The 13646-nt window shown below is 32.5% G+C and overlaps 1 protein-coding gene across 1 annotated transcript; it reads left to right on the forward strand.

Moving 5' to 3' along the window:
• The first annotated feature begins 13 nt into the window (after nt 1-13).
• Nucleotides 14-7513, forward strand: LOC124829345 (cellulose synthase-like protein H1). Its single transcript, XM_088092674.1, has 9 exons — nt 14-371; nt 452-785; nt 2431-2550; nt 4366-4479; nt 4593-4805; nt 4907-5045; nt 5184-5359; nt 5867-6217; nt 6857-7513. Exons 1-9 carry the CDS (start codon nt 115-117, stop codon nt 7397-7399), a joined length of 2247 nt encoding a protein of 748 aa, XP_087948800.1. The 5' UTR covers nt 14-114; the 3' UTR covers nt 7400-7513.
• The last annotated feature ends 6133 nt before the right edge of the window (nt 7514-13646 follow it).

A 13646-nucleotide genomic window follows, 5' to 3' on the forward strand; every position in this document is an offset into this window, starting at 1 on the left:
CAACCTTATCCTCGAGTGCTTGTTGAAGATGACTGAAATAGGATCTGTCACAATATAAAACCACAACTAAATTCACCCCATTTGAGCCGTTGAGTTATCCATTGATCGTTGAACATGGCGAACGAGAAAAGTCTCCCGCTTTATGATAAAATTTGGGTGAAGCACACGTTTTCAAGAACAATGGATTCCTTGATTTTGCTCCTCCTCTTCCTGCTTCTCGGTTATCGTATTTTCCTTGATGACAGCAACACCTTCGCTTTCTTCGTTGCTGTCATATGCGAATCATGGTTCACTTTCGCTTGGATTCTCGTCATCAACACCAAATGGTCTCCTGCATACACCACAACCTACATAGATCGTCTCTTGCTTCGGTAATAATATAGTTAATACTGTTAGGTCAAGTTGTATTAATTGTTTTTCTTATTATATAATACATGTGTGTTTCCAATAGGGTACCTGAGCATGAGCTTCCACCGGTTGACCTATTTGTGACAACTGCGGACCCTGTTCTTGAGCCACCTATCATCACAATCAACACTGTCTTGTCTCTGTTGGCACTTGATTATCCTACCAAGAAGCTAGCTTGCTATGTTTCTGATGATGGATGCTCCCCTCTTAACTTCTATGCCCTTCTCGAAGCTTCTAAGTTTGCCAAGCTTTGGGTACCCTTCTGTAAGAACTACAACATTCAACTTAGAGTGCCCTTCAGATACTTCTCTAACAACACCAACCCTGCAAACAATGAAGATTCACCAGAATTCATTCAAGACTGGCGACGACTCAAGGTGACATCGTATACTTTCAATTTTTATTTTTTTTTACATATTGTCAAAAAAATATTATTGATCATTAAATTAGTCGACAACTTCAAAAGTAAAGTTTCAAGGAATCTAAACGATGTTTTTATAAATTGTTGAAAAAGTAAACTCGTGAAACGTTATAACGAGTCTAACGTTAATAGATTGTCCTGACAGCTTCATTTAATGATGTTCGTGAGTCTATACAATTAACCCATGACCATTGGACAAATTTGAGACGGTAAAAGAACCTTCAGCTTGATTTTGCCAACAACCAGAAAAACTATGTACACACATCTGATTAAAGTTGTCGTGTATAATAAATTTAATACTTTTACAAAATCTTGTTAACAAGCAAACATGCCATGGTTTTGTTTAGAATCTTTTAGTTCAAAATTAATTTTAATAAATATTTTTCTTATACTAACAGCCAATTAATAGTTTTTTTTCTTTATGGTTTTTAAAAGTTATTGTCAAAAGTAATAGTTTTATATTCCGGTACATTGTTTTATTAGTATTTTTTTCCAACATAAAGATAACACAGTGGTTGACAAAATGAAGCTTTCTTAGCTTCACGTAAACTGATCCACATATAGCTAAAACAAAATACCATTTGGCATTTGCAATCACTTGCCCTAAATGTCACTGTACAAGTTGCAACTTTATATCCATATGTATGGCAAATTCTCACGACAAGAGAGATGGGACAGATTTCGTGATGGGAATGTATAAGAAATTTGACAATTCAATAAAGTGATAACTTAAAAAAAAGTTCTTTCAAACTTACAATAATATTTTATATTTAAAAGAATTAAAGATATTTTTCGTCTTCAAATTATAAAAAATCATGTTTTACATTATACTAAAATATAATCTTTACATATTATTTATATTAATTTTTTTATATCAATTAAAGGACGGAAAAATATTTTAATTTTATTTAAAAGGTACTCATAGAAATAAAATAAACAGAAAAAAAGAGAGTAAAGTAGATTAAAAGGTTTTTATTGCCGAAAACTTTCTCAATGAGAATAAACATTATGAGTTGTACATATTAAAGAAATTCATCTACGGCATCATTAAAAGAATATAACGAATATCTAACAACATATAAAAGTTGCAATAATTACTCAAAGTAAAACCAAATAATAATACCTATAACTAAAAGAGAAGATAAACATATTTTAAACTATAATAATTATTGTGAATAGTTTTTCTCTCTAGACTTTTCAAATTAACAATCCAAAACATGAAAACAAAGAAAAATATTTATAAACTTGTTGTCCAAATATCATTCGAATCCGACGAAAGAACTTTCGGGATTAAGTTTTTTGGGTTATTGTTATGTTGTTATTCTTTTTTGTATTATTAATTTGATATGGCGCTTATTTATTAGTTTCTTAATTATTTATTTTTAATAAAATATTTATTTATTTTATTAAGAAATAATAACTATTTTAAATTCTAATTTCTTAACAAATGTTACTTGATTTTTTAAAAAAGTTGGATTACATAAATTTAAAATGAATTAAAAAGTATTAACTTATAATATTATAAAATATTTAATTATCTAATGTTAATTAATATATCTTGAAAGAAAACTTCATCTAACGTTAATTGTCTTTGTTTGCAGAAGGAGTATGAGGACCTTTGCAGTAAAATTATGAATGCATCACAAAATTCGATTCCACTTATAGAAGAATTTGCTATCTTCTCCGATACACAGCTTAGAAACCATCCTACCATAATTAAGGTACATCATAAGTTATTGCAGTTTCAACATAAATATATGTACCTGTCTTGTCCTACTCTGTCAATTTGTTTTCCTTATATATTTTAGAGAAAATTAAATTTACTGAATTTATTATATTTCAATAAAATTTTAATTTTTATTTAAATTTCCCTTTAATTATTATTTTTAGTATGCAATTAGCAATATATTCACTGAAAAATAAAACTATTATAATAAAACTGTTTTAACATACAATAATATACAGCTAAATACGTGTTAAAAGAACTTTCTAAGCTACAGTGGTGCAATAGATAATGGATTGGTGGTCTAAAATATTGCAAATCTCGTGATGTTAATTTTTATATAACTAAAAACAAGTATGTGAGGATAACTGAGTTTTTTTACACTCAATAATTAATGTTAGAAGTTGAAAATCAACCAGATCCAAAAATAATAATTAAAAATCGATCTAAAAAATTTTATTAATTAAAATTGTTATTTTTTAATTTGTTGGATTTACTTTTTCTTCAACCAAATAATGATTTTTTAAAATTATTTAATTATTATAAATGTATGCTAGAAATTTAAAATGAACTAAAAAATTTACATTACTTAAGAATGTGTAAAATGATTAATATATAAGTATAAGAATCCATAAATTTATTAAGTTTTAGGTTAAAGTAGTATGTTAATGTATACATTATTCATCATTACCAAATCTTTCTACTATCTCTCTCCTTGAAAAAAAAATCTAACGATAGTATTAATTAAGAAAAAGACTTTAAATTTAATTTAATTTCACATAGACTTATAAACTAAGGTTTATATTCATAGAATAATTTTTTAAGGTTGAATTAAACTTAAAATCCACTTCTTAACATTATATTATAGTAATAATTTAGAGTCCTTTAAATTTATTATTTCATCCACTATTTCAATTATTAGACTACCTATATACACCTATATGTATATATATATATAGTAATATATATATATATATATATATATATATATATATAAAAAGTCGTTGGAAATTCTATTTGAACTAAAGGTAAAGTCATATTTAAAATATATATAAATGCAAAAATTATTTTACAAACTAATTGTTCTAAAAATTAGATTTAAAGTATTTTTCTTAATCGTATTAAAGTCTATAATTGATATTTGACTATAACATATAAACAAAAAAGAAAGTATAAATCTAATATCTTAAAACTTTGAATTGAAAATTTTCTTATATATAAACTTATTCACTACTCATTAATATCAAATTTTCGAAATCTGTTTTTAATAAACCTAACAAATACTTTGTTGCTTTATAGATTAATGCAATTTTATTTATACTACATTTATAGTTTTCAAAAATATAATATCAATTTTATATTCTAACTTTTAGTTATAACATTATATAATTTATTTGTAAATATAAGAGAAAGTTGAGATTATAAATATAATAATTACTGTAAAATAAGTTCAAAATTTATGCTTTTATTCCACAATTTTTTATTATAAAAAGTGTGATAATTATTCTGCGAATATTTGTTTTACTATTTTAAAAAAAAGTTTAATAATTGTATATTAGCAGAAAAAAAAATCATAAAAACTCATCTAAATCGAACTATAAAATATTAATTTGATTTTATTTGAACTTTACATTAAATTAGAATAAAATTAAACTCAACGATATTTGATTTTTATATATTGTTTCGATGATATCATATCAGTAATGGTTTAATTTACTTCCTGAAAGACAACGCATACAGCTTCAAAACAAATAATTTTGCACTGTGTTGTTAGGTAACATGCGAAACCAACTACTTTTGCACATGTTGTTAGGTAATATGCGAAAACAAAGGTCTTTCAGACGAGTTGCCACACTTAGTCTACGTATCTAGAGAAAAGAAGCAGGAACATCCACATCATCATAAAGCTGGTGCCATGAATGTGTTGGTGAGTTTCTTTTCTTCATAATATTATTCTGTTACTGCTAGTAATCAGTATCATTATTTTGTATTCAGAATTCTTTCATGATCTCAAATGTTTACTTTTTGTATCATGAACAGACAAGAATTTCTGGAGTGATGACAAATGCTCCTTTTATCCTGAACGTAGATTGTGACATGTATGTTCATAATCCAAAGATTGTCCAACACGCCCTCTGCATTTTACTAGATTCAAAGGGAGAGAAAGAAGTTGCATTTGCACAATGTATCCAGCAATTCTACGATGGACTGAAGGATGACCCTTTTGGAAATCAACTTGTGGCAAAGTTTATGGTGCGTCAAGTTTCACGACACATAGCAAAACCGTTAATATGAATTGCGAAAAATAAGAGTTTTAAGATTGATTTGAGACATCCTCCTTTTGTGCAATGCAGTACGTAGGTGGTGGGTTAGCAGGGATCCAAGGAATATTTTACGTTGGAACAAATTGCTTGCACAGAAGAAAAGTAATTTATGGCCTTTCTCCTGATCATCACATTCCAAATGGAAAGAAGCATCATGACATCACACATGGTATACTTTGATTTCACTGTCATCGTTTATGAGTTTATAAAATTGTTATACCCATTCTCAGTTTCAAAAGGTCTGCATATTTTTGTCAACTGAAAAGAAACTTCAACTTTTGAAATTATAATATAAATGTGTGTCCAGGGAAACTCTCAGAAAAGAAAAGAATATTTGGAAGTTCAGAGAGGTTTTTGGAATCAGCTGCTAATGCTTTGGAAGGGAAGACATTGGCTTCCAATGATAAGATTTGGAAATATGTTGAGGCAGCCAAAGAAGTTGCCAGTTCTGAATATGAATACGGCACTGCTTGGGGTAAAAAGGTAAGCTTTTTAAAATGAACAATGATAAGTTAACCACTTTTTTTTAATAATTTTTTCACAAGTCACTCTTTTAAATCCCACAAACTACCACGTAGACTAGACTTATGTAAAAATATTGTTAAAAAAATTGTTAAAAAAACCTTTTTCCTTTATAATATATAGGAAAAAGATTAACAACTTTTTTTTAATAATTTGTTGATAATAGACTATGTATCACTATTTTATTGGTCTCTATATTTGAAACGAATTAATCTCAAATTATTCATAATTAAACGATTATAAAAAAGTTATAAAAAAATTATTAAAAAAACATTTTCCGTAAAAATATAAATTTCATTTTATAAATTAATTTTATAAAATTAAATTAAATTAAAAGTTTATTTTTTAACCTGAAAGTGTGAAATTTCTTATTTGTTGAAAACAAATATATTCATAACAAAAAATGTAATTAAAAGTTAATTTGTTGTTGAAAAAGTTCACTTTTTTTGGCATGGGTGTTAATTTTAGGTGGGTTGGATGTATGGATCAACATCAGAAGATGCACTTACAGGGCTGAAAATACACACACAAGGATGGAGATCTGAAACGTGTGCACCAGAACTTATACCCTTTATGGGTTGCTCACCTCAGGATATCATAAGTGTAATGAGTCAACAAAAGAGATGGACCTCAGGGTTGCTTGATATTCTCCTAAGCAAACACTGTCCAATTTTTGGAACCCTGTTTGGTAAGCTCCAATTCAGACAGTGCTTGGGCTATCTTTGGGTGCTCACTTGGGCCGTACGATCTGTTCCTGAAATTTCCTACACTCTTCTTCCTGCTTATTGCATCATCAACAACTATACTTTCTTGCCCAAGGTATCAACTTAGATCACATGCAAATTTCAAACTCATAGATAAACTAATTTTTATTCATTGAATATTTAAACTTCAATTTTCATAAAGATAAAAATCTCTTCGTAATCAAAAGTTTAAGCTTGCATACATAATTCTCAATATAATTGCTAAGTGTAAATTTCATCTTATAAATATATTTTGTAAGATTTAATTAAGTTTAAAATATACTTTTCAATATAATATCACAAAGTATTTCCTAACAATTTATCATTTATTGAACTTATTGTATCATTTGTTATTAGACCGTTATCAAAATATTATTAATGTCTAGTCTCGTATACTTGAGATATAATTTAGTGTAAAAATGTATTCAAGATATCACATCAATTAAAAATAAGATGATTTATTATTACAAATTTATTTATTATAAGTCCATTTTATAATATTAAATTAGAATTAAAGTCAGTTTCTTAATTAATAACATACTTTAAGCAATTTCTTCCATCGACATACTTTCTTTTGATTGCTTACTTTGTGCTTTCTTTTAAGGTTATAAAAAAGTACAAGAGTTTGAAGATAGTTACATAAATTTCACAATATTACTTGATATCCAATAACTTACTCAATGCACACATTTTTCGTTGTTTGAATGGTCTGCAGGAACCCGGGCAATGGATTCTTGTCACTATGTTTGTGATTTACAACATAAGTACTTTTGTAGAGTACTTGAGAACAGGGTTGTCAATTCGAACATGGTTGAACAGTGAAAGAATGGCAAGGATAACGACCACAAATGCTTGGTTTTTTGGATTTTTGCACGTCCTGCTTAAGGTATTCGGATTATCAGACAGTGTGTTTGAAATAACAAAAAAAGAGCAATCATCATCCAATGAGAGTGCTAAGGAAAACAATGGTAGATTCACTTTCAACAACTCTCACATTTTTGTACCTGGTACAACTATTTTGCTTATTCAACTCACAGCACTGGTTACCAAGTTGTTGGGATGGCAAGCACCTGTTAGAAATGGTCATGGATCCGGCATAGGAGAACTGTTTTGCTGTTCATATTTGGTTGTGTGCTACTGGCCATTTTTCAAAGGTTTATTTGGCAAAGGAAAATATGGAATTCCCTTATCCACGATATGCAAGTCAGTGGTGTTGACTCTTCTTTTTTTATATTTTTGCAGAGCTTATCAAGGATGATTGGATTTGGATGTTTTCAACGTATTTTGCTACTTCATATCCTTCTCATTGTATGGTTCCATTGTTAGAATACAGTAATTGAAACATAAGATAATATGGAGTGGTATTAAGTTATGTAAGGAAGATCAATCATCTACCTAATTTGTTCGAAAACGTTGAATTGAAAAAAGTGCTAAAAGTTAAAATAAAAGGTAATGACAAAAAAAATTCACTTGGTACTTTCAACGTAAGATAAGCGTTTGAAAATGTGAAAAGTGAGAAAATACACGTTAACGATTTTTTTAAGTGAAATTTATTAGAGTACGAAAAAAGTGTTTTTGTTTTCAAATTTTTTATATGTTTTCATATAGTTCTAATGATTATTTTTAATAAAAATGTAAGAGTAATTGGTCAGCAAACACTTTAATGTCTATTCATCCAAAACAAAAACTTAAAGAAAAAAAATTCTATGTTTTTTATGTGAAACATAAGATAAATTGCAAATGAAATAGACACGTGAATATACACTTGATTAGAAAATTAAGATGAATTCTTTAAATTATAAAATTAATTAATAGTCAAAAGTTTAACAACTTTGTTATTTATCATGCACACATATTTATTGCCATCTTAATCATTATTTTTTAATAATTATCACATAATAAACTTTTCATTTTAGAGAAATTGAAATTATTATAAAAAATATATTTGTATTTTTTTCCTGCATTTAAACACATGATATATAGTTGTAACATCCCAAAATAATGATAATTACCATTAACCAGGACTGATCACATTTACAGAGATAAACAGTGCAGTCTTAAGAATATTACAGTAGCTCAGAATTTTAAAACTTAACATACAGCACGTACAGTAAAATCTGCAGTGTTCAGAATTCATAAAAAAATAAACAGAAACCAGTTCTGATTATCCATTCTGTAGAATTTAAATACAGAATATCAAAATACAGACCAGCACTTGACAGAATTCCAAATTTTCAGATAAATACAAAACAGATCTGCAGAACTATATATATATACAACTGCCAAAAATACTGCACAACACACTAGACTAAAACTGCTACGGAATCGCGCCTCTACTGTTCAGCTTTTACTTCAACTTCAACCAGGTTTGCATCTTCCAAATTTTCTTCTTCCAGTAATACTTCAAGAGATGCATCACCCTCTGCTCACATCCACAACGGATGATCATTGCATTTTGACAAGACGGATTATACATGGACAGTAAACAGCACCAGGAAAATTGCAAGGGTAAGCTTATATTGTTTAATTAATACAACATACATACAGTTCACAATTTAATTCACAGATACATCAAACAACTTAATCATAAAATTTAACATATAAATCTATATAAAACAGACTGTACTGAACTGTATGAACCATGTAGTTACAGGCGTCCTTGCACCCAAGTGGTGTGGTAGCCGGGATATACCTAATCAGCTTCCACATGCGGTTAATCCTTCGCCCCTGCTAAGTGAGGGATACGAATGACCTCCACTTGAGGTTAATCATTCGCCCCTGCTAAGTGAGGGATACGAATGACCTCCTGCCATTCCCACGCATGACTACCCCCTTCTACGTGAAGATGAGCATCACGGAATATCAGGATGGACCAAGCCATCAGTAACTTGTCCATGTTCATACTTTACAAATTTAGCATTTAATACAACTGAGAAGCTCCTCCATGGAACGCTCATTCAAGTTCAAAATCATATAATCATATCATGTCGTGTTCAACCATCATATCCTTTCATAATTATAATATCTCCATTCTGTATTTCACTCTCTTAATATTAACGTCATGCATTCTTTAATCAAATAAAATGAACTTATCACAGAACCTTTGATTTCACGTTTCTGGACAAAAGAAACGAGTCATTTATTCACTTAATATGCTTCAACTCTTGATAATTTGAAAATACTGATCTTTAGAAGAGATGAATAATACATTGAAAGATTTTAAGTGTAAAGAATCTAGATAGAACCCAAGGAATAAAACCAGTGATAAGTGTTTAGATACACCAGCAATATAATTGATTTCAGAAGAACAGCACTGGCAGTCCAAGTACGAACGTAATTTAACAATTTGGACGAACGCCAGTTATGTTCGCTCAAAATTCAATAATAGGGACGAGCGTTCAGTTTAGAAACCGAACCCCGCTTTGGAACGAACGCTAAGTCAATGACCGAGCACAATCAGAACGAACGTTGGTATAAACCGAACGTTGGGTAGGACGAACGTTTAGGTATATGACCGAACACCAGTTATGAACGAACGTTCAATATAGAAACGAACGCTCTGTAGACGAACGTTCAACAGAAGGTCGAACTTCATTTAGGACGAACGTTATTAAGGACGGACGCTCTACTTAAGGCCGAACGTCACTCATTTATAAAGTTTTAAATATTTAAATATTACTGAGCTAGACGAACGCTCAGATCATCAACTAGGGACGCTCATTCTCGGGCAGAATTCTTTCCAAATGAAAGAATTCTAGTCTAAGTAAGCTTAACTGAAAACCGAACGGTTTAAGACCGTACAGGGACGAACGTCCTTTATCAGTACAGAGACCAGATTTCTCAACTCTTAACAGAATTTTCCAGATTTCGATTTTTATGAACTTGACAACTTTCCTTTCAGATTTAATACATCAAATCATACAGATTTCAACATTTAGATCATTCCAAATATACAATCACCATACTCCATTTATACAGAATCAAATCAATATACATTTAAATCAAAAATCAGCAACAACATATATAATACAATTAAGCAGTGTTCATTCATGACAGATTCAATCGATCTAATCATTCCAACTCTATAACATTCACACATCTTTCATGCGTATCCAAAACAACATGCAAATGAACCAGAATTTATATCTCATATCAGTAAACGTTCATAAGGCTCAAATATCAGATTTCATATACATGCAACTCAGATTATAAAATCAAGCAGTATGAATTAAACATATAAGCTTCCCTTACCCGGATTGAAGTTCCAACTTGTCCTAGATGAAAATGGCTTTATCCAACTATGCTTCTATTATATTCTTGATTCTTCCAAAACAAATCTAATCAAAAATTGCAGAACTCTGAGACTACATACTTGCATGCACTAAAACTCTATTCTTCCAGAAACCTAAGAACGAAATACAGTAAGAAGGCTTACCAGATTGGATTCAGTTTCTGTTTGGTCCAAAATGGAGATCACAGCAGTACTAACATTCCTATGGTGCTGCAATTGTGATCAGAGAGGAAACGTGAGTTTTCTGATAGAGAGAAGTTAAGGATTCTTAGAGAGAAATTTGGAGAAAATGAAGAGTTTGGTTTTCTGAGGAAGAAGATGAATGAGTGTGCAGGTGAAAGGGTTCTCAGAAAACTTTGGTTTTGTTAAAGTAACGTTTGCTTGAACAAACATGTCCAAGACTGACACCTGCATACTAAATTCTGATTTGTAAGTTTCTAACGTGACAAGTGGCAGGTGTGCATGTAAGGAGTGGTGCGTTTTTAATGTTGCAGAGAATGATGGTGGTTCAGTTTTCTGTGCATTGCAGAGGTGAAAATCAGAGTTGAAAGTGGGTTTTTAATTACCCGCAACAGTGACGTGGTGTGTGTGTTAGTGGTGTGATGTCAGGATTAAATTTGCTAATTATCCAGGGTCTCACATTCTCCCTAACTACAAAAATTTTCGTCCTCGAAAATTCAGAATTTACCTATGAATAAGTGTGGATATAAGTCCCTCATTGCACTCTCCACCTCCCACGTTGAATCTCCATTCTTGGCATCCCACACTACCTTCACCAATCGAACATCCTTCCTCTTGTGTAATTTAGTGCGAACATCATCAATGCGGATTGGTTGCAACTCCAGCGTTCGATCAGGTTGTAGTTGAATGTCTTCCAGTTCTAAAACATGAGAGGGATTGGCTATATACTTTCTGAGTTGAGACACATGGAAAACAGGATGAAGGTTTGATAGTTGAGGAGGCAAAGCAAGCTCATAAGCTACTGGTCCAATCTTCTTCAGAATTTGATACGGTCCTATGAACTTGGGAGACAGCTTCTTTGGACGAACAACTCTTCCCACTCCAGTGATTGGATTCAACCTTAAAAATACATGGTCTCCTGCTGCAAACTCCAAGGGTCTTCTCCTCCTATCTGCATAAGATTTCTGTCTGCTCAAGGATGTCTTCAATCTGTCCCGAATCAATTTCACTTTATCAGTAGTTTGCTGGATAAGTTCTGGTCCAGTTAGCACATTCTCTCCTTCCTGAAACCAGCAAAGTGGCGTTCTGCACTTCCTTCCATAGAGAGCTTCAAAAGGCGCCATACCAATGCTAGACTGGAAACTGTTATTGTATGTGAATTCCACTAGTGGCAAGACCTCATCCCATGCGCCTAAATGGTCCAGGACACACGTCCTAAGCAAATCTTCTAACGTCTGGATGGTCCTTTCAGATTGGCCATCTGTTTGCGGATGATACGCAGAACTCATCTGTAGCTTGCTTCCCAATTCACCTTGTAAAGATTGCCAAAACCGAGATGTGAATCTCGTGTCTCGGTCAGAAACTATGCTTGAAGGCACTCCATGAAGACGCACTATCTCCTTGATGTACAGCTTAGCCAAATTTGTCATTGACATCTTCAAATGCACGGCTAAGAAGTGGGCGCTCTTAGTTAATCTGTCCACAATTACCCAGATTGAATCGTGATTCTTGACTGTGCGTGGCAGATGAGTCACAAAGTCCATGGAAATGCTGTCCCACTTCCATTCAGGAATCTCCAATTGTTGAAGCAATCCACCTGGACGTTGGTGTTCAGCCTTGGCGCGTTGACAGGTTAAGCAAGATGCCACAAAGCGTGCAACATCACTCTTCATTCCCGGCCACCAGAAAGATTTCCTAAGATCTTGATACATCTTAGTCATACCGGGGTGTATGCTAAGACGACTATGATGAGCTTCTTCCAATATAATACGTTTCAGCTCTCCATCATTGGGAATGCAAGTTCTTCCCAAATAACGCAACATACCATCCGTTCCAGCATTAAACTCCTTAGCTTTTTCTGAACCGAGTGCATCAAATATCTTCAACAGTTCTTCATCCTCACGTTGCTTCATCCAGATTCTGTCAAACACATCACTAGAAATTCTAAGATTACAGCACCTTATTACGTTCTCTCCTAATTCAAATTGTAATCTTAGATCTCTCAAATTCTCCACCAAGTTCAGCTCCTTCACCATCATCAATGAGACTTGTACTGTATTCCTGCTTAGGGCGTCTGCCACTACGTTGGCTTTCCCAGGGTGATATAGCAGTTCAAAATCATAATCTTTTAAAAATTCCAGCCAACGTCTTTGCCTCATATTCAGCTCCCTCTGATCAAACAAATATTTGAGGCTCTTGTGATCACTAAAGACTTGGAACGTTGATCCGTATAAATAGTGCCTCCAAATCTTTAGTGCAAAAACGACAGCTGCCAACTCCAGGTCGTGTGTGGGATAATTGCGTTCATGAATCTTCAACTGGCGAGACGCGTACGCTACTGCACGTCTCTCTTGCATGAGCACACAGCCCAAACCTTGGTGAGATGCGTCACAGTACACTTCAAATGGCTTGGACGTGTCTGGAATAATCAAAACTGGCGCGCTCGTCAATTTCATCTTCAGCTCCTGGAACCGTTCCTCACACAGATCAGTCCAAGCGAATGGCTGATCCTTTCTAGTCAATCTAGTAAGAGGAGCCACTATCTTGGCGAACCCCTCTATGAAACGTCTGTAATAACCAGCCAGCCCCACAAAACTCCTCACTTCAGTGACTGAACGCGGGCTCTTCCAATCTAACACTGCTTGCACTTTAGAGGGATCTACTGAAATACCTTCAGACGATATCACATGCCCCAGAAACTGCACCTCCTTTAACCAGAATTCACACTTGGACAGCTTTGCGTACAACTCTTTCTCCCTCAACACGGTTAGTACTGTTCTCAAGTGTTCTTCATGTTCAGCATTGGTTTTGGAGTAGATGAGAATATCATCTATGAACACAACTACAAATTTATCCAAATAGGGTCTAAATATCCGGTTCATGTAATCCATGAAGATGGCTGGAGCGTTCGTTACTCCAAATGGCATTACCACGTACTCATAATGCCCATAACGTGATCTGAATGCTGTCTTCTGGATGTCGTCCTCCTTAACCCTTATCTGGTGATATCCTGAACGCAAATCAATCTTAGAAA

The sequence above is a fragment of the Vigna umbellata genome, chromosome 6 (assembly GCF_029865625.1).
Source record: "Vigna umbellata cultivar VRB3 chromosome 6, Vumbellata_1.0, whole genome shotgun sequence".
Taxonomy (NCBI): Eukaryota; Viridiplantae; Streptophyta; class Magnoliopsida; order Fabales; family Fabaceae; genus Vigna; species Vigna umbellata.

Excerpts from the sequence above, each read along its gene's own strand:
- LOC124829345 (XM_088092674.1), top strand. The coding sequence starts at position 115 with ATGGCGAACGAGAAAAGTCTCCCGCTTTATGATAAAATTTGGGTGAAG. Across the intron at positions 372-451 it reads ATAGATCGTCTCTTGCTTCG|GGTACCTGAGCATGAGCTTC; the intron begins GTAATAATATAG and ends TGTTTCCAATAG. Across the intron at positions 4,806-4,906 it reads AACTTGTGGCAAAGTTTATG|TACGTAGGTGGTGGGTTAGC; the intron begins GTGCGTCAAGTT and ends TGTGCAATGCAG.